The sequence below is a fragment of the Misgurnus anguillicaudatus genome, chromosome 25, assembly GCF_027580225.2.
Source record: "Misgurnus anguillicaudatus chromosome 25, ASM2758022v2, whole genome shotgun sequence".
NCBI lineage: Eukaryota > Metazoa > Chordata > Actinopteri > Cypriniformes > Cobitidae > Misgurnus > Misgurnus anguillicaudatus.
The window spans coordinates 27,751,456-27,775,262 of NC_073361.2; the positions used below are offsets into that span (position 1 = coordinate 27,751,456).

Genomic DNA, 23,807 nt, shown 5'->3' on the forward strand with positions numbered 1-23,807 from the left:
AGCTTTGTCAAATATAAGCATTTTCTGGGTTAATTTAACCCAAAGGGTAAGGTTTGTCTCTTTTGACCAACACTGGGTTAAAAATAATTTGTTTATTGCAATTTGTAGTTCTGTCTAACTCTTATGTAGTCATGAGACATTTTACTTATATTAGTGGTTCTCAAACTGGGGGCCGTGGCCCAATGGAGGGCCGCAAGATTGCCCCCAAGTTTATGACATTTTATAAAAAACATACATTTATCGTAAATTGTGTAATTAAACCTCATTAAAATAAGGCTACTAACCAACAGAACTACATTGTATCATTTAACATGTTTTGTTTAAATCAAATTTTAAGTTTTAGAAGGTTTTATATCATAATTTTTCTTTTGGGGAGCCACAAAGGGATGCACCGTACACAAGGATGACCGCATGCCTGAAAAAGTTTGACCATTTATTTATCTAGGTGTATTGTTCTTTAAAATTCATCAAGGAAAACCAATTAAAACGTAACAGCCAGCTATTTATCAAAGCTTTAAATCTTATAAACTTGGCAGATAACTTTTTTGCAGGGAAAACATACTCAAAACACAGTGTGGAAAAAATATAACAAATCAAAATAATTGCTAAATGTGGACCTCTATAGTAAGGGCACAACCCAGCGAATATCATGTGAAAATCTAATGCATTTAGTTTTAAGTACATGCAGTCTTGGAAACCAAAAGTTTTTGGCATTATTCAGTTACACATTAAAGTTTCCCAAAAAACCTCAAAAAACAAGGGTTAAATGGCTGTATAAACCAGCACCCTGCTTCAAGTTATACAGCTATGGTGGTGTTTGAAATGCCTATACAGCCACAGTAGTGAGATTGGCATCTTTGTTATAAACCTCATTCCATGCCCTTTAAAGAGGATTACACTCCTGTGCGAGTACAGCCGGGCAGCCAGGACACAGCTTTAAAAGGATTTTCCACCCTGACGTGAAGCCAAACCACACAGTTCCACCAGCCAGAAGCATTTGACATTTTAACTCTTTACAATAATGCACTACAGCAGTGCTTCCCACTCCTGGTCCTCACAGACCCCCTTCCAAAAAGCTTTAGATGTTTCCTTATTTTTAAACACCGGATTCAACAAATTAGCCTCCTTCCAAAATGGTAAACATGTCTGCCTAACAAATTAGGTGTGTTAAATAAGATATCTAAGACTTTTTGGGAAGGGGTCCTCAAGGACCAGGATTGGGAAGCATTGCACTACAGAATTAAGAAACCATACAAAAAGCATTTGTGAAACTCAATCATCACTTTTGAAGTAAAGGATGGCATGGGCAATAAGGAATTTAAGACGCTTTGTGGGCAGGCACACTGGGTTTGCAAAGCTATTCATCTAGCATAGGTTTTATTGTATAATCTAGAGAACAAATATGCAAATGAAAAAACGCAATAACCTTAATGTTTATATTGGAAGGCTTAAATAAAAAAATCACAACAAAACATGCAAAGTCACACACTTTTATTGTCATTGATAAAAAGATATTGCAATTGAGTATCTACCATAAAACATTAACTAGCATCAGCAATAAAGATTCAGTGTCTAATTCAGACCAGGCTGGATATGCTGGCCTGCTTGAGGTCATCATGAAGATCTGAGATTGGAATGATGGCAAAATATATCAGCGTTACCCTGCGGTCAGTTTTGCTAGCATATGGTCACAAAACCATGCTATGAATATGCCTGGATTGCTACATGCTGGTGCAGTCCTTAAAGCCCCGAAGGGTCCATTTTTAAAAACCGTGAACCTTCAACTGTTCCTCCTTTACGATGTTAATCTCAAAAGAAAAGTATGCTTACAATCAGAACTACTAAAGACACTTAACCTACTCATATACTTAAGTAACTAAAGATAGTTACCTCCATCAGAAACTGACAAATGTTCTTCCGCTGGTCACCTTGTAATTGAATCACCTCTCCATACTCTGGATGCTCAATCACTGTACCATTGCAGGCAAATTTCTGTGAAGTTAAAGTCCAAGATTAGTCTTCCAAAAAACATTCAGGGTGCGAAAACTTATTTCATTTGATACAGAATTGAAATACCTTTTTAAAGGCCTTCACCAGCTTCTTTTTATCATAATCATCGGCGATTCCCTGCACTGTGGTCAGTGTCTTACGCCCGTTTCGTTGCTGTATCCTGATGTGGATTTTATCCTCAGTCCCGGCCGGAACCAAGTCGTCACCCTTAGTTGCATCAGCAAAGGGATCTATAGAAATTTGAGGATTGATTGAAGAAGAGGAAACAAAGGGCTTAGTGAAGACTGCAAGCAACAAACACAACACGCATAACTTAACTACAATGGGTGCTCGGTTTTGTTGCACGTGGGGGTGCATGAGCAAGATTCAAACTTATTTTATAAAAGCATGCAAAACACGTTGTTTGCATACGGTTACCATTAACATGATATATGTGTGCGTGATTGTACGTTAGCTGTATGCAAACATCGTGCTGATTAGCGCATTTTCCTACACGCGCTTTTTTGGCAGGGTACTTAAGTTTGATCATCCATTTCATCTTAAATGTAATTATACTCGAATAAAATATATTCTTTTGTTGAATTTATGCAGCTAATCGAAGGATTATGCGTACAATGCTTAACAGATTCGCCGAAGTAGAACCTCGTGCACGAGGCGTTTCAACTTACCAAAAGACTGGAGGTTCTGTATATTGGACATGCGATATTACTGCGGTAACTGTAACAGATGAAAGATGCCGGCAAACTGGGCCGTTTAGAGACGCTTGTAAGTTGTTGTTCTTAAAAAACCCGAAAGGCAAGGAGCGGCTTTTTGTAATCTGCCTGACGCAACTTCCAGTCTGTCTCCAGTGAAGCCGAGAGCACAGCGGAAGTGCTTAAATGCGCCACAGAGCGCGAGGACAAAGAACTTTAACTACACGCCCAGGTGCATTTGATTTAAGAGTTTTATCTTTAAATCGATAAATGCATAATTATCTCAATTAAATTTTTTTTAATGTAAATTAAATCTCAGTTGTGAACAATTCGATTTTTTTATTTATTTATTGTCTCTAACGTTTTATGCAGTTATTTATTTGTTAGTAAAATAAAAACACATTTTATGACAGCGCTTTATAATGCGTTTATTGAGGTTATAAAATTAAAAAAAAATGAATGATACGTAAACTACACATTCGGTGCATAACTTTTATTTCATCCACGCTAATAACATATTTTTTTTCTAATTATCAGTTGTTTTGACTGCTTGATTTACAATTCAAACACGAAGTACGGATTAAAATAGATATATGCGTACTGAAATGTATTTAAATTTTTTACATTTTAGGTAAAATAAAATTATATTTTAGCTCCCCCATTCTTCTTTGTGTAACCCGGAAGTAAAGCTAAACGTGTGGAAAACTTGTTAGCGCTAAAGCTATTAAAGACAGTTCCAAATTTATGCAATTTTTGTAACATTGTCAGACTTTATTGTTAAACTGTAAATATGAACGTCGTGCATTATTCTATAAAAATCAAAGTTCATAGATGTGTGCTGCTTTGCTCACGCAAAGAGCTATTAGTGGGACGTTTGCTGCGTATGCTGTCAAGGGTAGAATGGATACAGCAACGGCCAAAATCTAATGAAATGAGCGCTGATAACATCCCTATCCAACCCCCAAACATAACACTAAACTAAACATTTCACGGGATTCAGGCCGTAGCTGTAACATATCTTCTTCTTCTTTTCCATTTTATTGGCAACCGCACTTAACAGTGCATTACTGCCATCTTCAGGTAGCATGGAGCTTGGACCAGAAACCTTTCTTTCTCTAAACCAGCTGTAACATATCTATACAAAATCGCTGTTTTTCAATCCTACCCACCGCTAAACCTAACCCTAAACCTAACATCTCGCGAGATTTGGTCGTAGCTGTATCTCCTCTAGTCAGAACCTAACTAGAGGGTTTACTGGGCACTGTTGGTAAATTGGGCTTGCTTTACTTTGCAAATAAGAAATAATGATTTTTGTTTTAATAAACATTAAATGAGTAATCTACCCTAAATGTATCGATTATATTATATTTTTGTCCCATTGAAATTGTGTTTTAATGTTGTGAAGCAACGTGGAAACGAGCTGTGTATAGAATGTTTCTAAAAAATCAGTTTCTGGTGCTTTATGTTGCTGCCAGCATTAAAACTACATTAAACAAATACAGTGAAAATCATACAAGTAGTTGCCGCCCCTTGCATTTTTCTCCAGTGGGTGGCAGTCAAGAGAACTCATTCGGAATCTGAATAACCGCCGAAGAAGTTAAGACTACGTAACGATCGATTAGTTCGGTGATTTTAACAACTCCGTTTGGGTGTTCAGTGCAATGACGGGGTGGAGTTACCGATGATATTAACAACACCAGTAAAAAAAAAAAAAAACAAGAACAAGAGCACAGCTGCGGATCTGACAGGGACACAAGAAGACCTCTCAACTAAACAAATCTGAGGAAAATATGTTTTCTGTACCTACAACCTTTCAGTCACAGGTACGAATAGACTTAATTGTGTTTAGTATTGCGTTTTCAGCCATTCAAGTGAACAAACGAACGACATAAGAGTAATGTTAGAATAGTAAACGTGAAAGCAGTAGTTGTCAAGTGCATGTGTGTTTATAATAGACACAGATTTGTGTTTTGATGTAGGTAGGTATGACTAATAATAATACATTATAATACTAACGACCTAAAACAATTATATTTTCTGTTTTTAAGTATTTCTGACATTTGTGTAATACATCGAAAATAGACCTACGCAGTCACCAAGGAAATTACATCATCTGATTTTGATGCTTACATCAGACCTTTAAACTTTTGGTTTGTCAGCTTATATAAAGATTCAATGCTATTAATGCTATTATGGTTGTGTCTTTTATCACATTTATTTAGTTCTTTAGTATACAAATATTTATGCCTAGCTCTTGCTACATGCTATGTATTGTGTTGACCTATAGGTTAACAGAGGCATTGCTGTGTAGGGTCAGTAATAGTAACTTAATTCTGGTTATTTATTAAAAAAAAAAATAGATGGGAAGAAGGGAATATGTGGACTTTTATAAATGATTGTGTGTATGTTTAGTTTGCTGAATTGTCTTAAATAACTCACTGACAATGCACTGGTTTGTTATTTTTTATTTGCACATTTTTTATTATGCAATGAGACCAAACATTGGTTCTTTCTATTCTATTTTAGGGAACAGTGCCTTTGACCCATTTTATCAATGTGATCCAGTACCTGAAGAGTTCAGCCAATTCTGCCGTCAGCACGTCAGTTCAGAGTTTACATAAAGACCTTCCATCTGAACATGACCTACTTCACAATGAGGTACGACGGTGACACAAACAGCATGACATTATTTTGCTTTATAGTCTAGAGTTCATATTTGCATTTGAATTGCAGTCAGAACATACTGCTTACGTAATGTCCTGGATTTCTGACAAAAAAATATTTTACAGAACAAAATCAACCTGAAGGATCTGGGTCTATCGGAGCTGAGGTTAAGTCACGTACATGATGTTTTGAGAAAACTGCTGCCTTCTTTTGATCCGGATGAGAAATCCATCACCAGCACCGCTCAGACCTTAACAGCATGGAGAACATCTCACATTTCTGCACCCTCATTCTTCCAAAACAAATATGGTGAGATTACTTGTGACATAATGTAATGATATCAGGCTTGTTTTGAGAAATTTCAGGCTCAGGATTGTCTGTGTCCTTAACCATTTGTCACCTTGTCTGAGAAAAAAAATCATCGAATCCACAACCATTGAGCTGCTAATGCAATGCTTGAACAGCTGAGTTACATTTAACAAGTATATCTTGTAATGTCATTTGTTTTATCTTCTGCTTTGTTAACACAGGGTTCCCTCACAGACACACAGGACTCCTTGGATCTCCAGTATTTTATAGGCAAAGCTCCAGCCCTCTTCATGCAGTCTGCACAGATTTGCACCATCTGCAGTGTAATGCAATAAATCATTACATCACATTAACGCAACATAAAGAGTTACTTGCATTGATACATTTTGATGTATGCATCTTTACATGTTCTCCTGCTTAGTTTGGGTCCAAAACAGAGGATTCAGGACAGTGAGATCCAAAACCAAATATCTGCAGCCGGACAGTCCTATAGAAGCGGAGAATTATACCCCAAACCTGATAAAGGTTAGTGAATAGGGCTGTAGGTAATGCAGGCCTGCTCTTAGACATTAAGGGGCGGTTTCCTGAACAGGGTTTAAATTAAGACAGAATTTGGCCTTAGTTAAAATAAGACATTTAAGTAGTTTCTTGCTAAAATCCTTATTGGTGTGCATCTTAAGACAAAGCAATGGCACTGATATATTTGGATATGTCAGTGCAAGCTGTTTTCAGTTAAGACAGCTCAAGCATGCGTTTTAGTCTTGGACTAGACTTGAGCCCTGTCTGGTAATCCGCCCCAATACATTTCATAATGGCCTCTTCTTATTGTGTCTTTCAGGGTTTCCTTACAAAGGAAAAGCAAACTGCAGAGAGCCTTGAACAGGTATTAAAACACACGGATGTGCCAGAGTCTCATCAGGATCCGTTTAAAGTCGGCTTTACAGAGGGCTTCATGAAAGCACAGGCACTGACAAAGAGAACTCAAGGTAAAGCTTTTGAGCTTGTTTGAAGCCGAAACCCTGAAGACATTTAAAAATGGTAAAAAACTACTTTTTTTTTAAAATTTTTAACAGATTCTGTAAAGAAGACACGTCTACTTGTATTTGTGCTTTTCCTGGTTGGTCTTTATGGGCTCTCCAGAAGTCCGCTATTCTCGGGCAAAGGATCATTTTCTGATGCTGGTTTGTTTCCCATTTTGTTCAGCATGGATGATGTATTTTTGTAGGCAAAACTTGGAAATGAGCGTTTTAGCACTTCTGGTTCCCTTGGCCTAAAGTCAATAGGGTTTTGGTTAAACACTAAAAATAAGATTTAGGTTTAACACAAACTTATTTATTTATTTTTTTTTGCAATATTTCAAAAGCCTTAGGAAAATTCCCATTGATTTGATTTTTTTTTTTTTGAGGGAACCAGTGTGAGTACATTTTTTGTTTGTTTGTATGCCCTAGACATTTTGACTGATAGTCTGTGGTTAACTGTAGCTTTTTTTTAATGATAAGGTAAGCTAGAAGTGAAATTGCTATTTATAACGATTATACATTATAGTTCAGAGGGCTTTTTATGTTAAAACGTTTTACATGTTCTGGTTATTCATGATCTGTTGTGTTGATATGGATTGACAGTTAGTTTTCGCACAAGCTCTGGTCTGGATTCAGAAGTGGATCCCATGCAGATGAAGAATTTTACCTTTGAACATGTAAAAGGTGCAGAGGAGGCCAAAAATGAACTTCAGGATGTTGTTGAATTTTTACGAAATCCCCAGAAGTTCACAGTCCTTGGTGGTAAACTTCCCAAAGGTAAAATACCCTAATTTCCTTTTTTGTTTTAGTTTGAGTAGTTTTTATGTTTGTACGTGGTTATGGTTGTGTGTTGGCTTGTAGTTTTGTTTTGTTTTGTTGTGTTTGTATGTGATTATGTTTTGGACTTTTGTGATTATAGTTGTGTCAAATTGGCTTTCGTTCATGAGAAATGCATCTTTCTTCAGGTGTTCTGTTGGTCGGGCCTCCAGGAACAGGAAAGACCCTATTGGCTAAAGCTGTTGCAGGGGAAGCAGATGTGCCTTTCTTCTACGCTTCAGGTTCTGAATTTGATGAAATGTTTGTAGGAGTTGGAGCGAGTCGCATCAGAAACCTTTTCAGTAAGTCTTTACATCTTTTAGGGTTCCCACGGGTCCTTGAATGTTTGTGTATCTGGGGGGAAAAATGCAAGGCCCTGGGAAGTTTTTGAAAATATACATACATAGATACTGGTCTTTGAAAGTGCTTGAATCTATTTTATGCAAGAAGTTTTCTTGAAAAATCCATATTATTCCCTGTGTAGTGTAGGATAATATCATAAAACTGAAAGCCTACATGCTAAACTGTCTACTTTAAATGCTGATATCTTCTGTATGCGAATGTTGATTCATACCAAAATGCTTTTTTGCATAGTTGTGTTTGACACATGAAAACGTCTCTGGTTACGTATGTAACTGTTGTTCCCTGAGAAGGGAACGAGACGCTGCGTCTCCCTTGCCATACTTCCTGCGTCCCTGTAACGGTCTTTGGCAATATTTCAGATAGCAATATACTTCCTGGCTCCCGCGTCACCCTATCTTTGTCGTTAAGCCTCACCATTGGTTGAATTTGATATACACATTCAGATGCACTTACCATTGGAGGCGTCCTCAAAGTGTTACCGCAGTGACGCAGCGTGAGTTCCCTCGAAAGCGAACTGTAACAATTTATCTTAAAAGGTAACACGATGTTACCTTTCTCTCACTTGAAATGTGTCCCTAACATTTAGTCCTTCAATTTGAGGGTATTTGGACCTGGAAAGTCCTTGAATTTAAAGTTAACTAAGGTGTGGGAACCCTGTTTAGAGTTACATATTGAACGTTTATTCTTGCATTAAACATAGTATAATAGCAAAAGCCAAAAGAGTAAAAGGAATATTCCACTTTCATAAAAAAATCCTAATAATTTACTCACCCCTATGTCACCCTCAAGTAAATTATTGGGATTTTTTATTAAAAAAAAAAGTGGAATATTTCTTTAAAACTGATGCTTTCAACATCACATTCTGTTGTGATATGTAAATACTTTTCTATTTATTTCGTAAATTTTCTATGTAGAGGAGGCCAAAGCTTGTGCTCCATGTGTGATTTTTATCGATGAGCTTGACAGCGTGGGTGGAAAGAGAATCGAGTCCCCAATGCACCCGTACTCACGACAGACCATCAACCAGCTGCTGGCCGAGATGGACGGGTCAGTCCTCGTCTGTTTGCTACATTTACTCTCTTTTTGGTATTTTTTACTTTGTTCTCATTTGTAATTTCTTTTATTTCAGGTTCAAACCCAATGAGGGAGTCATCGTGATTGGTGCTACAAACTTTGCTGAAGCTTTGGACAAGTAAGTTTCTCTAGTGTTTTGTTTATTATTACAAAGATGATCTCATAAAACCAAAAATCCAACTTTAATCTCTTAAAAAAACTGTGCTGGTACATAACCAATGCCCGTGTCTTCCTATGTCTGTTTTAGTGCTTTGATTAGACCAGGCAGATTTGACATGCAGGTCACTGTCCCCATACCTGACGTAAGGGGCCGCACTGAGATCCTGCAGTGGTACCTCAAAAAAGTTAAAGTTGATTCTGGTAAGAACGATTTATGTGGGTGTATAATTAATTGGTTCACCAGACCCCAATCATGGAGTGTTTAATCAATGTGTTGCCTTTAATACAGCTGCAAACCTTCTCACAATAGATTCATGCAACTTTCGGTGACCGAGTTTGAGTACTGGCCTGGTTCCTGCCCCATAAAAATAAGAAATATAGACAAGGCAGTCAACCCTTATCAAATATCTGATTGACCATTGTGACCCCTGGTCTTCATAAATATCTACCATATGCATGGACTAGACACACACACAGTTATCTCAGGGCTTGACATTAACTTTTTGAGCAACTTGTCCTTCGGACAAGTAAATTTGTGTTTCACTTGTCCATGTACAAAAGTCACTTGTCCGGGTAAAGATTTATAATATAATGTATTTTTTGTGTTTTGCTAATCAGTGGGGGAGCAAGGGATTTTTCATAGGGGTGGCCAGGCAGGGGCCAGCAGTTACTCTGGGGTGGCGCATAAAATCTCCATCATCCAACCTTAAAATACTTTTAAGTATTATAGGTGTGTTAATCAGAATAATGTATAACATACAATTGCTACAATACTTAAATTTTAATTAAAATGAATTGAGAATAACATATACAATTTATAGTCATAATTCAACATCATGTTTTTTTAAACTATTTAATCAAATAAAACTTTTGAAATTTACTTTGAAACCAGGATTTATAACTCCCATTGCTGAAAAAACTATAGAGACCAGAAAATCATGTGAATTTAGGCCTGAAATGTATTTTACTAAGATTCATTTGGCTGCTTCTTGCTACTCTTTCTGAAGAAGGATGCTATTATATCTGCTGCCTTTCTCTTCATTTTCCCCACATTTCAATGATTGTCTGACTTTCTGTACTGACTTTAAAACACTAAAGCAAAACAACTTATTAGGATAAATGTATCTAGATTATCTGTTATAAAATCAATCTTAAACCTAGCATTTACTCTGTAATGTTCGTGTGGGATTTTTAATGTACAGTGACAAACTCTGTCAGATTCAAATCAGCTGTCGCACGGCGCACACACAATATGTGCGCTGAAAGAGAGATTCTCGTTATAAAACAGATTCTTAAACAAGATTTTAAGCCCATTATGTGTTTTTACCGAACATTAGAAGAGAAAAAATACAGACAAAAATACGGAAAATCTGCTTTTTTGACACACAGTGAAGTCACGCCGGAGCCTGAAGAAACGTCACTCTCCACTCCACTCAATGTCGTCCCGCGACACCCGCCCCTTCGTGTTCGGTGATCAGGTTTAATGCGCGCGCAGCTTGTTTATTAACAGTAACATGTAAACGTGTGTGTGTGTGTCGGCGTGCCGCGCTCTCTGTTCAATGTTCCGCTCGGTGTTTGCGCTGCGTGTTCTGCTCTGTCGTTAACGGCACATAACGTGAAGTAACATTGTTTGAAATTTAACTTGTCCAGTCGGACAACTGATTTTCTCTTACACTTGTCCTACAAAAAATCCACTTGTCCCGGACAAGCGGACAAGCCTTAATGTCGAGCCCTAAAGTGATGTGTGTATTTGTGTTTCGTAGCTGTTGATGCTGAAATCATCGCTAGGGGAACTGTGGGATTTTCTGGAGCAGACCTGGAGAACCTGGTGAACCAGGCTGCGCTGAAAGCAGCGGTAGATGGGAAGGAGCTGGTGACCATGAAGGAGCTGGAGTTTGCAAAGGATAAGATCCTCATGGGTGAGATTTTGTGGGCTCATGGGTGACATTTTAGGGATTTTGCTGTAAACCAACAGATTTTTTCCTGACACTTCCATGTCTGTTTGCGAAGGCCCAGAGCGCAGGAGCATGGAGATGGATGAGAAGAACAAGACGATCACAGCCTATCATGAGTCCGGACACGCTATAGTGGCTTATTACACCAAACACGCCATGCCCATCAACAAAGCCACCATCATGCCACGCGGACAGTCTCTTGGGCATGTAAGTGATCACTTGGGCAATTTTTTAAGCCCCATGGTATTGATTAATATCGACTATTTCGGTTTCTCCACAGTCGAGAACTTTCTAATTGCTAATAATAAACAATCAATCAAATGTTTTAGGTTTAGTTTTATAAACTAAGATGTTTAAGGCAAGTGTAATATGTGCCAGAAGGCTGTATTTGGTAATATAAAATTAAGGTGATTTCTGTGTCACAATACTTTTTATTTGTATAGCACATTTCATACACGGAGGTCATTTAAAGTGCTTTACATAGAAAACGATATTTATTAAAAATGTAATAATTATAAATCCATCATTGTTTTTCTGGTCTTTCTCATGTGTCATTACTTCCTGAGACTGATCGCTGGAGCGAGACCCGGGGCCAGCTCCTGGCTCAGATGGACGTCAGTATGGGCGGCAGAGTCGCTGAGGAACTGATCTTTGGAAATGACAACGTTACAACTGGTGATGATACTTGATCACAGCTGATACTTCTGTCAACTTTGATTTTCTTGATATTGTCTTTATTATAAGCTTCTGTTTTCATTTTTTTAAACAGGGGCATCAAGTGATTTTGATGGAGCCACTAAAATAGCACAGATGATGGTAACGCGGTTCGGCATGAGTGACAAGGTACAGCTTTTGTCATAGGCCCACTTTATAAACAAATGTTAAAGGTTCATTTAATAAACATTTGTTCGCAAACTTTATCGGCTTAAAAGCTCTTTTTGAAGATGTTGCAGTGTGAATGCCTTGCCCATAATTCACCTTTAAAAAAAAATTATTAGCATTTATTAACGCAAATAGAGCATATTTTTATTCTTTTATTTATATTTATATATAAATTATATATAAATAAAAAAATCTGAAATGTATATATGTGTGTGTGTGTGTGTGTGTACCTGGTAATTATCACGTTGTGGGGACCAATTGTCCCTACAAACATAGGAATACCAGTATTTTTGTGACCTTGCATGAGGAAACAAGCTTATAAATCAAACAAAATGATGTTTCTTGAAAATTTGAAGTAGTAGAAGGGTTCCTGTAATGGTTGGGGTTAGGGAATGGGGTAGGTAAGGGGAATAGAATATACAGTTTGTATGGTATAAAATGCATTACGTCTATGGAATGTCCGCACAAAACATGGAAACGTGTGTGTGTGTGTGTGTGTGTGTGTGTGTGTGTGTGCTGTGTGTTATTATGTATATTATGCAAAAATGTACTTTTATTTTGTATACGATTAATCGCGATTTATCTTTGCCCAGCACTTAATAATTACACACAGTGCACACACATATATTATGCAAAAATTTACTTTTATTTTGTATGCGATTAATCACGATTAATCTTATGACAGCCCTAATATATATATTGTATATCATGCAAAAAAAAAAAAACTTTTATTTTGTATGCGATTAATCGCGATTAATCTTTGCCCAGCACTATTTTGTATATATAAACACACAAATGCATGTATGTTTTTAAGAACTATTTACATGTGTGTATATATGTGTTTTTTAGATTTTGATATATATAATATTATATATAAAATATAAGTTTAAGAATTTTTTTATTTATGTATATATTTTATGTACATATGTATGTATTTATATATACATAATAATTACACACAATGCAAACACAAATACATTATTCAAACACAAACTTTTATTTTGTATGCGATTAATCGAGATTAATCTTTGACAGCCCTAATGTGACCTTTTTAGAAAAATATTTTTCCATTGTTGGGGAACAAATTCATAAGTAATGTGATAATGCCAAAAAAACTTTACATTTAAGAATTTACATTCTAAAATGATATCACACAGACATTTATCTTTGCCCATTATATGTGGTTTGCAGTCTTATAGAGTCCTTCCACATGCTGAAAGCCATTAAGGTTATGCGAGTTCTCACATTCCAAACTTAAATCTGGGTTTCATCCTAATCCTTTTCCTTGCTTCATACTCAAATCTGAACTGCATTCACTAACACACTTTACTTGTTGAATTACTGTTGTAGCTGCTGTTCACTCTTATCTTTTTGGTTTGCATAGCTGGGAGTGATGACCTACAGTGACCTGACACACCAGAGCCCAGAGACCCAAGCCGCTGTAGAACAGGAGATCCGAGTGCTTTTAGAGGTACGCTGCTTATTCAGTTGTAGTTTTGGCATTCATATTGTATGATTGTGGCTATTAAGTTTCCTCTTTTTCTCTCTTAGGGTTCATATGAAAGAGCAAAAAACATACTAAAGACATACAGCAAAGAACACAAGCTATTGGCTGATGCCCTGCTGACGTACGAAACTCTAGACGCTAAAGAAATTCAGATGATCCTGGAGGGAAGACCACTGAACGTCAGATGATGAAATCTTTGCTTTCAAAGAGACATTAAAAGACACTTGTGTAAATAATCATCTTTCTTATAAGGCAGTTTCTTGAAGAGATTTTTTAACAATCTGCCTTTTATATTTTCATTTTACATTCAAGCAGGTTAATGGCTTTCACAGACATTTTTCATTCATCCGAGTCTGTAAATTGATGCCAGCAGTATTGCATAGCTGAGCTGTGATCTCTATGTGATCAGGTAAACGGTGAATTTGTTTTATCTGTTGCCAGAAAGTAAACATAAAAAAGAAAGTTAACGTGGAAATCAGATCTGAAATGATTTTCATAATTTTTGTTTTATCAAATCATCAGATACAATGTAAACATATTAACTTGTATAAGGGTGCATTTTCAGATCAAATGCTAAAGTGGGCGACTGCTATTAAGAAGTCTCAAAAACATACAGATCCTTTAGTTTTTCATGCAACGTTTGACACAAACCGATTCCGAACGTGACTTCAGTATTATTTTTTTCACATATACAGTAAATTTATATCTGTATATGTAAATTGAAGTGGTTGGCTGAATGCAAAACTGTATTTTTTCAGAACTGTAAGTTATTTATTTGAATATCCTGTTCCAAATGTGGTTGAAAGTTATCTGCCGCTGTCCCATCACAGTTTTCTGTGCAAGTTTTTAAACGGCTCAGATGACTGCTGTATAAATGCGTGTTTGTGTGATTAAAACCCTATTAATGTACTTTGTTTTGAAATTAATGTTATGTTCAGATCTATTTATCCCAGTCATGAATGATACAATTTAAATACAATTAAATAAAGCTTATTGAAAAATCCATTGTGCTTCATTTCTAAATGTAAGAATGTAAAGCGAAATCACGTTAATAACTTAAATAGAAAAAGCATTTGGTTTAATTCGGTGTATCCGTTTCAAAGACCACTAAAATAAAACTACTCCAGTCTGATAATTACTGGTATCAGATAAAGTAAACTGGGAAAATTATCAGTTATCTTATTTCAAGTTGGTGGTCCACAAACCGATTCTGGTTTCATTTACTATACATCTTCAGGAAAGCCAATTAAAATCTATCATGAATTTAGACAGTCATCCCAATATCTCTGAGACAAAGCTTTGTTGTGTTCGCTGAAGGAAACCGAAGCAATGTTTTACATCTCAACTCAAGCCTTCAATTACAGGTTTTTGTTTCAAACCATCTCAATTATTGGTTACACACACAAAGAATTGCATCCTTTGTTAAAAAAATGTGCTTTCTCATTGGTTTGCAGCCATGAAAGGCTTTAAAAGCACCTCGACGCTCTTCAGATAATACTAGTCGCAACCATGAGCTGAACAAACCTCAGATATGCTTTCATTGTTTCTTGTATTTTGCTATTTAACTTTTTCAAAATATGATCATTGAAAATAATTGACAAAATGGATGAAGATATTGCTGTCATTGGCATTGGATGTAATTTCCCAGGAGGTAAACTTGCTTAGATAATTATATCGTTTTACATATATTTGTAAATATCACGTTAAAGCGAACAACAGGGATTTGTTACTTTGACAGGTGAGGGTGTTGATAATTTCTGGAAAGTTCTTGTGGAGGGTAGGAACTGCGTTGTGGAGATCCCAGATGAGAGGTTTAACAAGTCGGAGTGGTTTCATCCTGATGAGAACCAACCTGGAAAAACACAGACGACTGAAGCTGCTCTCATTGAAGAGTAAGTTTATTGATCAGTTTATAGCAAAGCATTTGAGAAACATACTAATTCCTAAATTAAAAAAATCAGGATTCATTTTGGGTTACTTGTTTTTTGCAGATTCAACGAATTTGATCACAAGTTCTTTGGTATAAATGAGGCTGAAGCGAATTACATGGACCCTCAGCAGAAGCTGTTGCTGCAGTGTGCTTACCGAGCTTTAGAGGATGCTGGGATACCATTGGAAAAAGTGAGCGGAACCAAAACAGGAGTTTACATTGGTAATCAAATTGGGTTTTATTGCACTTTTTACAATTCATGCAAGAAAATGCATTTTACTTCTAGCACTTTTTACAACTTCGCATTATTACAGAAAAAACATTTTAGCAGAATAATAGTAAAGTCATTGTAAATGTGACTGTGGAGAGTGTGCCGAGTTTGTTTTTTGATACTATATGCTCTGTATTGTTTTAGGACTTATGAACAGGGATTATGAGACCCTTCTGAACAACAGTCCCAGCTCGATAACCCACTACAATGGCACTGGAACTGCCATGAGTATAGCTGCCAACCGAATCTCTTACACTTTTAACCTGACCGGACCCTCCTTTGCTATTGACAGTGCATGTTCTTCATCCCTAGTGGCTCTTCACTTGGCTTGTCAAGCCATCAGACAAGGTAATGCCAGCCACAAATGTATTTATATACTTAATAATGTCCAAATGTCATGATCAGTGTTGGGGAAAGTTACTTTTAAAAGAAATGCATTACAATATTAAGTTACTCCCAAAAAAAGTAACTAATTGTGTTACATAGTTACTTACTTTTCACGGAAAGTAATGCTTACGTTACTTTTTAGTTACTTTTGCGTTACTTTTTATTGGCTGAGGCTTGATCTCTTTCAGGCCTCGCAGGTGCTTTTATGACTGAAAAGTTCTCCATTCAGAAATGTCATATTTCATCACAAAAATGTTGAGCTCTGGTCTGCCATCTCAGTTTCTGACTTAAACTGTTCCCACACAGGCGTGTACGCATAGAGTGCGTAATGTAACTACGTTTAGTTTAATTCAGTAAAAAATGTTTAATCAAATTAATTAAACTAAAAAAGTAACTTGCATTACTTTTTTGAAAAAGTAACTTGCGTTACTTTTTTGGAAAAGTAACTCAAATATCAATGTGTACATTTAAAAAGTAATGTGTTACTTTACTCGTTACTTCAGAAAAGTAATATTTTTATATAATGCACGTTACTTGTAATGGGTTACCCCCAACACTGGTCATGATGAAGACAAACAGTATACATTTTTAGTGTGGCTAAAAGTTTGGTTAGGGGCCAATCACACCAAACATGTTTAAAGCGTAACTAAACCCCTGGTCAGAGCCTGACTCCACCCACTGGCAATATTTGAAAAATGCAAGAAAAGTGGGCAGATCCCAACAGAGATAGAGGGGACGAACTAAGTATGTGGTGAGATCGTAACAAGGGCGTGGTAAGCTTGAACCTGCTTACGTCACGAGTCATTTTTTGGACCCAACCTCCAATAGGAAAATTCAAATGCAGTAGCCACCGTTCAACCTGAAGAGGGCAGCACTCAGACGTTTTTACACCATATATTGTAGTATTGAAACACTTTATATCCAAATGTCAAAAAACTTACTAAAATCAATGAACAGCACTAATAAAGCATCATTCTTACAGATCAGTAACAAAAAAAAGTTGGATTAGGGTTTAGTTACTCTTTAAACGCTTAAAACTTTAAAAAAAAGAGCAGTGCAGTGCAGTGCATTTTCATGTCATTAGCAGAAACTTTAAAAAGTGGGTGCTTGCTCTGACCTTGATCAAGGGTGAAAGATGCACAAACAAGCCGGAGATTGTGAGTAAGTGCCGTCCCCGGTTGTTCCAAGCAACTATAAACTTCTTTCAACACAACATGGACCCGCCTCTCCCCTCATTCGATTGTACAACAGAAAAAAAGTTAATGACTTCGGGCGCTTTTCTTTTCAGATAGCTCCTGCAAAAATGTGTGACGCGGAAGGTGGGCAAAATGTGAGCCGTTCGGCACCAATAAACAATGCGCATAATGTTTACTGCCCATAGAAAGCCATTCAAAAAAGCGCCTGCCACTGCCATAAACATGTTCTGTGTGATCTGCCCCTAACTCTGCAACTTACTGTTAAAAGCTCTTTTATGCTTAATATTACTTGATATCTCCAGGTGACTGTGATATGGCTTTGTGTGGAGGAGTAAGCTGTATCATAGAGCCTCGAGTCTTTGTGGCCCTCAGCAAGGCAAAAATGATCTCACCTGAGGGCAAAAGCAAACCATTCTGCCGCACAGCAGATGGCTATGGCAGAGGAGAAGGATGTGGTGTAGTCCTTCTGAAGCCTTTGAAAAAGGTTAATATTTTCATTTTGTGAAAAAAAATTATACTATAAGGGTATTGTTTATAAATATATAAATGTGGTTTTTAATGTTTTTTAAGTAAGCTGGTTCTTCCTGTGTTTCAGGCACTTGAGGATTTTGATCACATTTGGGGTATTGTCAGCAAGACTGCAGTAAACCAAGACGGTCGTACTGTTACACCTATCACCAAACCCTCAATGAGCCAGCAGGAGGATTTACTGAGCACCGTCTACACCTCTGAGAATTACCTTGCGAACGTCCAATATGTAGAAGCTCATGGCACCGGAACACCAGTGGGAGATCCAGTTGAGGCGGGGAGTATCTCAAAAATCATTGCTAAAGCGAGACCATCAAGCTCTGGGCCTTTATATATCGGTTCTGTCAAGAGTAATATCGGACATACAGAATCTGCAGCTGGGGTAGCAGGACTCATAAAAATTCTGCTGATGATGAAGCATGAAACCATTGTCCCCTCTGTATTCTACTCCGCGGATAATTCCAGCATAGACACTGAAGCTCTCAATCTTAAAATCCCCACCAGAGCCGAGAAATGGCCTTACTCTGGCTCCAGGATAAGGATTGCTGGATTAAACAGTTTTGGGTTCGGTGGCACCAACGCTCATGCCATCATCCAAGAGTATGTGGCTGCAACAGCCCCTGACATGCAGACTCTTCAGTCTTCAAAACTGCTTCCACTATCTGCAGCCACGGAGAAGTCGCTTAAAATGTGCATAGCTGACACTTACCAGAATATTTCTGTAGATGACACAGTTGATCTACAAGCTCTCGCTTATACAACCGCTTGCAGAAGAACCCATGAGAGACACAAATGTAGGAAAGTCTTCACTGCAAAATCACTGTCAGAGTTAAAATCTCTACTCAAATCCAGTGGAAACAAAACATTAGCTCAAACTAAGCAAGACCTAAAGCTGGCTTTTGTGTTTTGTGGGAATGGTGTTACGTATAGGGGAATGTGTAAGCAGCTACTTGAAGAGGAACCTATCTTTAGGGACAAGGTCAAAGAAGTGGAAAACTACTTGAAGAAGTTCAGATGCACCAGTATTTTTCAAAAAATCACAAATGACTATGACAATGAGGATTTCTCAAAACCAAATGTTGTCCAACCACTTCTTTTTGCAATTCAGGTTGGGATTGCTCACCTTCTTAAGCACTGGGGCATCAAACCAGATGTTGTTCTCGGACACTCCGTTGGAGAGGTTGCTGCAGCACATTGCTCTGGTCTGCTATCCCTTCAGGATGCAGTGAAGGTCATATACTATCGCAGCGCTTTGCAGAGCAAAGTGATGGGTGGAAAGATGCTGGTCATTGGTAACATAGCGATCACAGACGTTTTGAAAGTTCTGCCAGCATATACAGGAAAGATCTGTCTAGCTGCTGTGAACAGTCCTATGTCATGTGTGCTGTCCGGTGATAAAGAAGCTGTTGACCATGTGCACCACAAGATCCAGTCTTCATTTAAGAACAAGAATCTGTTTCTTCGTGTCTTGGATGTACCTGCTGCATACCATAGTCATATGATGGATCCTGTACTGGGCCAGATCAAAGACAGTATTGGGTATCTGACGCAAAATCAAATGGTGTGTGAACTGGTTTCTACAGTAACTGGAGAGATATGTCATGAAGGAGACTTTGTAACAGGTGAATACTGGGCAAGGAACATCAGAAAGCCTGTTGCATTTGAACAAGCAATCAAAGCAGTTTCCAACAACAGGACGAACGTAGTTTTTGTGGAAATTGGGCCAAGGCGAGCTCTGCAGAGAAACATCATGGAGATCCTGGGAAATGACACCACAGTGTTCCCTACAGCACAGCCAGATAAAGATCATGAGACTATGCTCACTACTGTATCAAAACTGTTTGAGCTAGGGGTCAATGTGAACTGGAACCAGTTTTACAAGGGGTTTGAAACGGAGCCCATGTACATCCCAAGGTATCAGTTTGAGTGTCTGAAGAATGAGGTGTATTTTGAGGATGTAAGAAGGGGTAATGAGATAATATCACACTGTCCAAATCCACTTATACGCCCAAGTAAACATGACAGCAAAGTGGTCAAGTGCAACCTGTCACCAGGTACTACCTCCTACCTTTGGGAACACAAGAACAATGGTATAGCCATTGCCCCAGGGGCTTTATATGTTGAACTGGCTTTTGCATCTGTAATGGAAACAGCTGTGCCAAAAATGCCTCTTTCTTCATTACAGCTCTCAATCAATTTTGAAAGTTTGTTTGTTCTATCCAACAGCTGTCCTCCTCTTACAGTGACACTTGAGACAACCGCAGACAAAACCTCATTTCAGATACAATCCACAAATACTGTACATGCATCAGGTGATATTATCCATTCAAGAGGACCTGCCATGATAGAACATCGAACCATTCACCTGAACACAGTGTTGAAGAGATGTCCATCAGTCATTAAAAGCAACGATGTGTACAAGACACTTAATGAGGTAGGATTTGAGTACGGGCCTAACTTCAAACAGCTGGGTGACATTCGATATGGAAAAGAATTTAAGGAGGCAATCACCAGCATCAGGATTCCAGAGGAATTACTCAACCATCTCTATGAGTATTGCTTACACCCAGTGGTCTTGGATTTATTCTTGCAAATGTCCTCAGTGCTAACATTAACGTCTAGCACAATCAGGTCTGGATTTCCTTCAGCAATTGGTGGCATGGTTATATCTGCACCTCCACATAAAGAGATGCTCATGTATATGAGACAAACCAAAGATATGTCAGACTACCTGGAGGTTTGTGGTTGTTTCACTGACAAAGATGGACACGTCTTAATTGAGCTTAAAGGCGTAAGAATTCATTTTCTGGAAAACCATGCACATATCAGGGAATCATGTTTCTTTCATAACCAAAGGATAGCAGTTGACGCTGAAAGGAGTTTTTCACCCAGAATCAAGGCTTTGGTTTTTGAGGACACCTTGGGGATAGCAAGAAGTTTGAAGCCATGCTTGCACCCAGAATCAGTGTTTGTGCCCCCACCTGATTTAACAGAACGCTCCAGCTTAGACATCCCAAACTTGCAGTCTCTTTTGAGCACGCTAGATGCAGATCTAAATGAAGTGCTGTTTATCTGGGGTGTGCAGAGTGTTTGTCACTTCAAAACACAGGACATTCTAGACAGCTTGTCAGACAACTGTGAACTTTACCGTCAAGTTGTTTTGTCTATGAGACGGTACAAACATGCTTGCTCGATTCGTGTCATAACATACAGATCAGCAGAAGGGACAGCTGATAAGATAAATCCTGGGTTTGTGTTTTCAGGCATGACAAGGGCATGTGCTGCTGAGCTGTCAGACATTTCTTTCCAGTTAATTGATCTTTCATCAGTCTCAAGAGAGGACATAGAGGCATTAGCTCATGTGCTGTACTCATACAAGAGTTACGAGTGTCCAGAGGTCTTGATTGTCAATGGAAAGGTTTACTCCAATATGATAACTCGAACTCCCATTACCACAGTCAGCAAAGCAGAGGTTGAATTAAAACCCTTGCAGTTCCAGGAATTTACTTTGCAGATCGCCGATCCATACAAAGTGACAGGCTTATCCGCTCTGCCCTTAGACGCATCAGTTGGTGCTGTTGAGAGTAAAAGCGTTGAGGTTCAGCTCGACAAAATATGTTTGCATTCATCTGACTATTTTCCAGTTAGTACATCAGAACTACACTTTGGTCGAACAATGTACTGGAACAAGTACACAACTCATAACCACAGCCTCCTGGCACTTGACTTCAGCGGGACTATTACTGCAGTGGGTAAGGATGTCAGCAAACTTAAAGTGGGAGATCATGTTATCTGTTGTTATCCTGTAAAAGCCACTTCCAAAGTTGTCCTCCCAGAAGCTGTTTGCTTTAAAGTAAAAAGTCTACCATTTCTAAAGGATGTTCCATGTGTCTCGTACATTGTCTTAATCTGGGAGATCTTACAATGTGCAATACCCAAGTCCAAACAACAGCAGAAATTGGGCATCTTATCCACTGTTAGTGACTCTGCTTTGGTTAAGCTATTGATGCTTACAGCAAATAAATCAGGCTGGAGTGTTTTCATGGAGACTGAGCTAAGTGAATTATCCCACAATGTAAAGCAGTGCCATCTTTTGGTCATTCTTCCTCCATATGACCTCTCACACCTCTCAGAGATCTTCAGTGTTGCCAAATCAAATAACATTGTTGTAGTGTGTGACCACAGGCAGACACTTTGCTCTTCATTGGATGTAATTCACAGGGACAGTGAGACAACTTGCTTGCAGACTCTCGAGATGTCTACAATCTTTCAGAAGTCACGTCTTAAGATGTATGGAGCTCTCATACAGAAATGGTTAACAGGAATGCATTTGCAAAGAGCATGGCCATCAATACAGACCAGCACATTTCAAAAAGAATCCTCTGAAAGTATGATTCCAGAATCTGCAGAGCATTCTGGATCCTATTTCAGTGCACGAACTCTGGACTTGATAGCTTTGGGGAGTGATAATTCTACAAACAAGATGTCAGCCATCCGTTTGCTTCCAAGATCAAAGCAGATGTTCTCAAAAGTGGGTGTATACATTGTCTCAGGTGGTCTCTCTGGTTTGGGTTTTGAAACGGTTAAGTTTATTGCCCAAAGAGGTGGGGGATGCATTGTTACACTTTCACGGAGTGCAGCATCTGAAAAGATACAGGAGAACATAAGCGCTCTCCAGAGAAGATATGGGGTAAGAATTCTGAATCTTCAATGTGACGTCTCTGTGTCCGAACATGTTATGGAAGCCATTACTGTGATTGGACAACATTTTTCCTCTTGTCCAATCAGAGGGGTGTTTCACAGTGCTGCTGTGCTTCACGACGGGTTACTGGAAAGCCTTGATCGGTCTCTTTTCCATAAAGTCCTGCAACCTAAAGTCTGTGGTGCATTGAATCTTCACCATGCAACTCTGAACAGCCCAAAACTTGATTATTTTGTGTGCTATTCTTCAATCTCATCCTTCATTGGAAATGCAGCACAGGCCAATTATGCGGCAGCTAACTCTTTCCTGGACAGTTTTTGTCACTACAGACGCAACATTGGACTTGCAGGGCAATCCATAAATTGGGGACCACTTAAACTGGGCCTGCTAATGCACAAGGAAAACTTTCAACAATTTCTGGCAACAAAAGGACTCATAACCATGGATGTTTCGGAGATCCATAAAGCACTAGAGCAATGCCTATTAACTAACAATACCCAGCAGGTGATTTGCAAATTCAGTTTCAGGAACCTAAAGAACCACGTCCTTTCCCAGAATGCATCTCTAAATTTTCGCCTATCTGCTTTAGTCGAGGAAGGACTGAAAAATGAAACTCTTGAGGATTCCAGGGTAGATGTTCGATCATCAGCAATCGACTCCATTCGAAGAATTCTGTCTGAAATCTGCGGTGTAGATACTGATGACGTTCGTGATGAAACATCTCTCATGACACTGGGAATGGACTCAATGTTGGCCATGACAATGCAAAATCGCTTGTTTCAGGATATAGGAGTGAATATTCCTCTTGTTGCTATACTTGATCCAACCAGTACCCTGTCCTCACTGACTGCACTCATTAAACAGAGTAATGTTGAGGATGGTGATGTAGATGTGCTCCTGTAATTATTTACCTTATAACAACATTGTACATAGTGCAGTACATTTTCGTGTAAAGATAAACCTCTTGTAAAAATGCAGCATTGTTTTGTTGTAAGTTTGATTATGTGGAAGATTTGTTAACTACACATCAAAAAGTAAAACATTTTATTGATTCATTTTCATTCATCCTTTCTGATTATTTCATGCTTTTCTTGCCCTCTGTACTACCATGGTATCAAGGGTGAGGTCACTTTTCTGCAAAATGTGTAAATCTATTGGGGTACTCATGCTAAAGTATATTATATGCAACAATAAGTTGTGTTCTTTAACTTCACTCTGTGCCACAAGAACCGACAGGGGGATGCCATCTAAGTACTACAATGTGTAGTGTGATTCCGTATTTCATTTGTCTGTCAGTTCTTGTGGTGACACATAAGGTCAAACACACCTATAGACTCATGGAA

The 23,807-nt window shown here is 38.2% G+C and overlaps 3 protein-coding genes across 3 annotated transcripts; 2 read left to right on the forward strand and 1 right to left on the reverse strand.

Moving 5' to 3' along the window:
* Window positions 1-1,476: 1,476 nt before the first annotated feature.
* eif1b (eukaryotic translation initiation factor 1B) lies at window positions 1,477-2,849 on the reverse strand. The gene is made up of 4 exons (XM_055181818.2): window positions 2,679-2,849; window positions 2,077-2,240; window positions 1,891-1,992; window positions 1,477-1,808 (listed from the first exon to the last, which is right to left on the reverse strand). The coding sequence occupies exons 1-4, from the start codon at window positions 2,707-2,709 to the stop codon at window positions 1,764-1,766; spliced, it is 342 nt and encodes a 113-aa protein (XP_055037793.1). The 5' UTR covers window positions 2,710-2,849; the 3' UTR covers window positions 1,477-1,763.
* Window positions 2,850-4,330: 1,481 nt separating this feature from the next.
* On the forward strand, window positions 4,331-14,453 carry yme1l1a (YME1-like 1a). Its single transcript, XM_073864200.1, has 18 exons — window positions 4,331-4,525; window positions 5,229-5,360; window positions 5,492-5,675; window positions 5,897-5,998; window positions 6,097-6,200; window positions 6,514-6,661; window positions 6,749-6,856; window positions 7,298-7,471; window positions 7,660-7,812; window positions 8,788-8,920; window positions 9,003-9,065; window positions 9,195-9,307; window positions 10,870-11,025; window positions 11,117-11,265; window positions 11,607-11,736; window positions 11,831-11,904; window positions 13,328-13,414; window positions 13,495-14,453. Exons 1-18 carry the CDS (start codon window positions 4,493-4,495, stop codon window positions 13,636-13,638), a joined length of 2,187 nt encoding a protein of 728 aa, XP_073720301.1. The 5' UTR covers window positions 4,331-4,492; the 3' UTR covers window positions 13,639-14,453.
* Window positions 14,454-14,574: 121 nt separating this feature from the next.
* pks1 (polyketide synthase 1) lies at window positions 14,575-23,519 on the forward strand. Its single transcript, XM_055181816.2, has 6 exons — window positions 14,575-15,101; window positions 15,189-15,342; window positions 15,442-15,602; window positions 15,796-15,999; window positions 17,537-17,718; window positions 17,830-23,519. The coding sequence occupies exons 1-6, from the start codon at window positions 15,053-15,055 to the stop codon at window positions 23,365-23,367; spliced, it is 6,288 nt and encodes a 2,095-aa protein (XP_055037791.2). The 5' UTR covers window positions 14,575-15,052; the 3' UTR covers window positions 23,368-23,519.
* Window positions 23,520-23,807: the final 288 nt, after the last annotated feature.

Coding starts and splice junctions, on each gene's coding strand:
- eif1b (XM_055181818.2), bottom strand. CDS start 2,709: ATGTCCAATATACAGAACCTCCAGTCTTTTG. Junction 1,993..2,076: donor TGGTGAAGGCCTTTAAAAAG/GTATTTCAATTC, acceptor TTAACTTCACAG/AAATTTGCCTGCAATGGTAC. Junction 1,809..1,890: donor TTTGTCAGTTTCTGATGGAG/GTAACTATCTTT, acceptor TTTTCTTTTGAG/ATTAACATCGTAAAGGAGGA.
- yme1l1a (XM_073864200.1), top strand. CDS start 4,493: ATGTTTTCTGTACCTACAACCTTTCAGTCACAG. Junction 4,526..5,228: donor CTACAACCTTTCAGTCACAG/GTACGAATAGAC, acceptor ATTCTATTTTAG/GGAACAGTGCCTTTGACCCA. Junction 11,266..11,606: donor CACGCGGACAGTCTCTTGGG/CATGTAAGTGAT, acceptor TCTGGTCTTTCT/CATGTGTCATTACTTCCTGA.
- pks1 (XM_055181816.2), top strand. CDS start 15,053: ATGGATGAAGATATTGCTGTCATTGGCATTGGATGTAATTTCCCAGGA. Junction 15,343..15,441: donor GAAGCTGCTCTCATTGAAGA/GTAAGTTTATTG, acceptor TGTTTTTTGCAG/ATTCAACGAATTTGATCACA. Junction 15,603..15,795: donor CAAAACAGGAGTTTACATTG/GTAATCAAATTG, acceptor GTATTGTTTTAG/GACTTATGAACAGGGATTAT.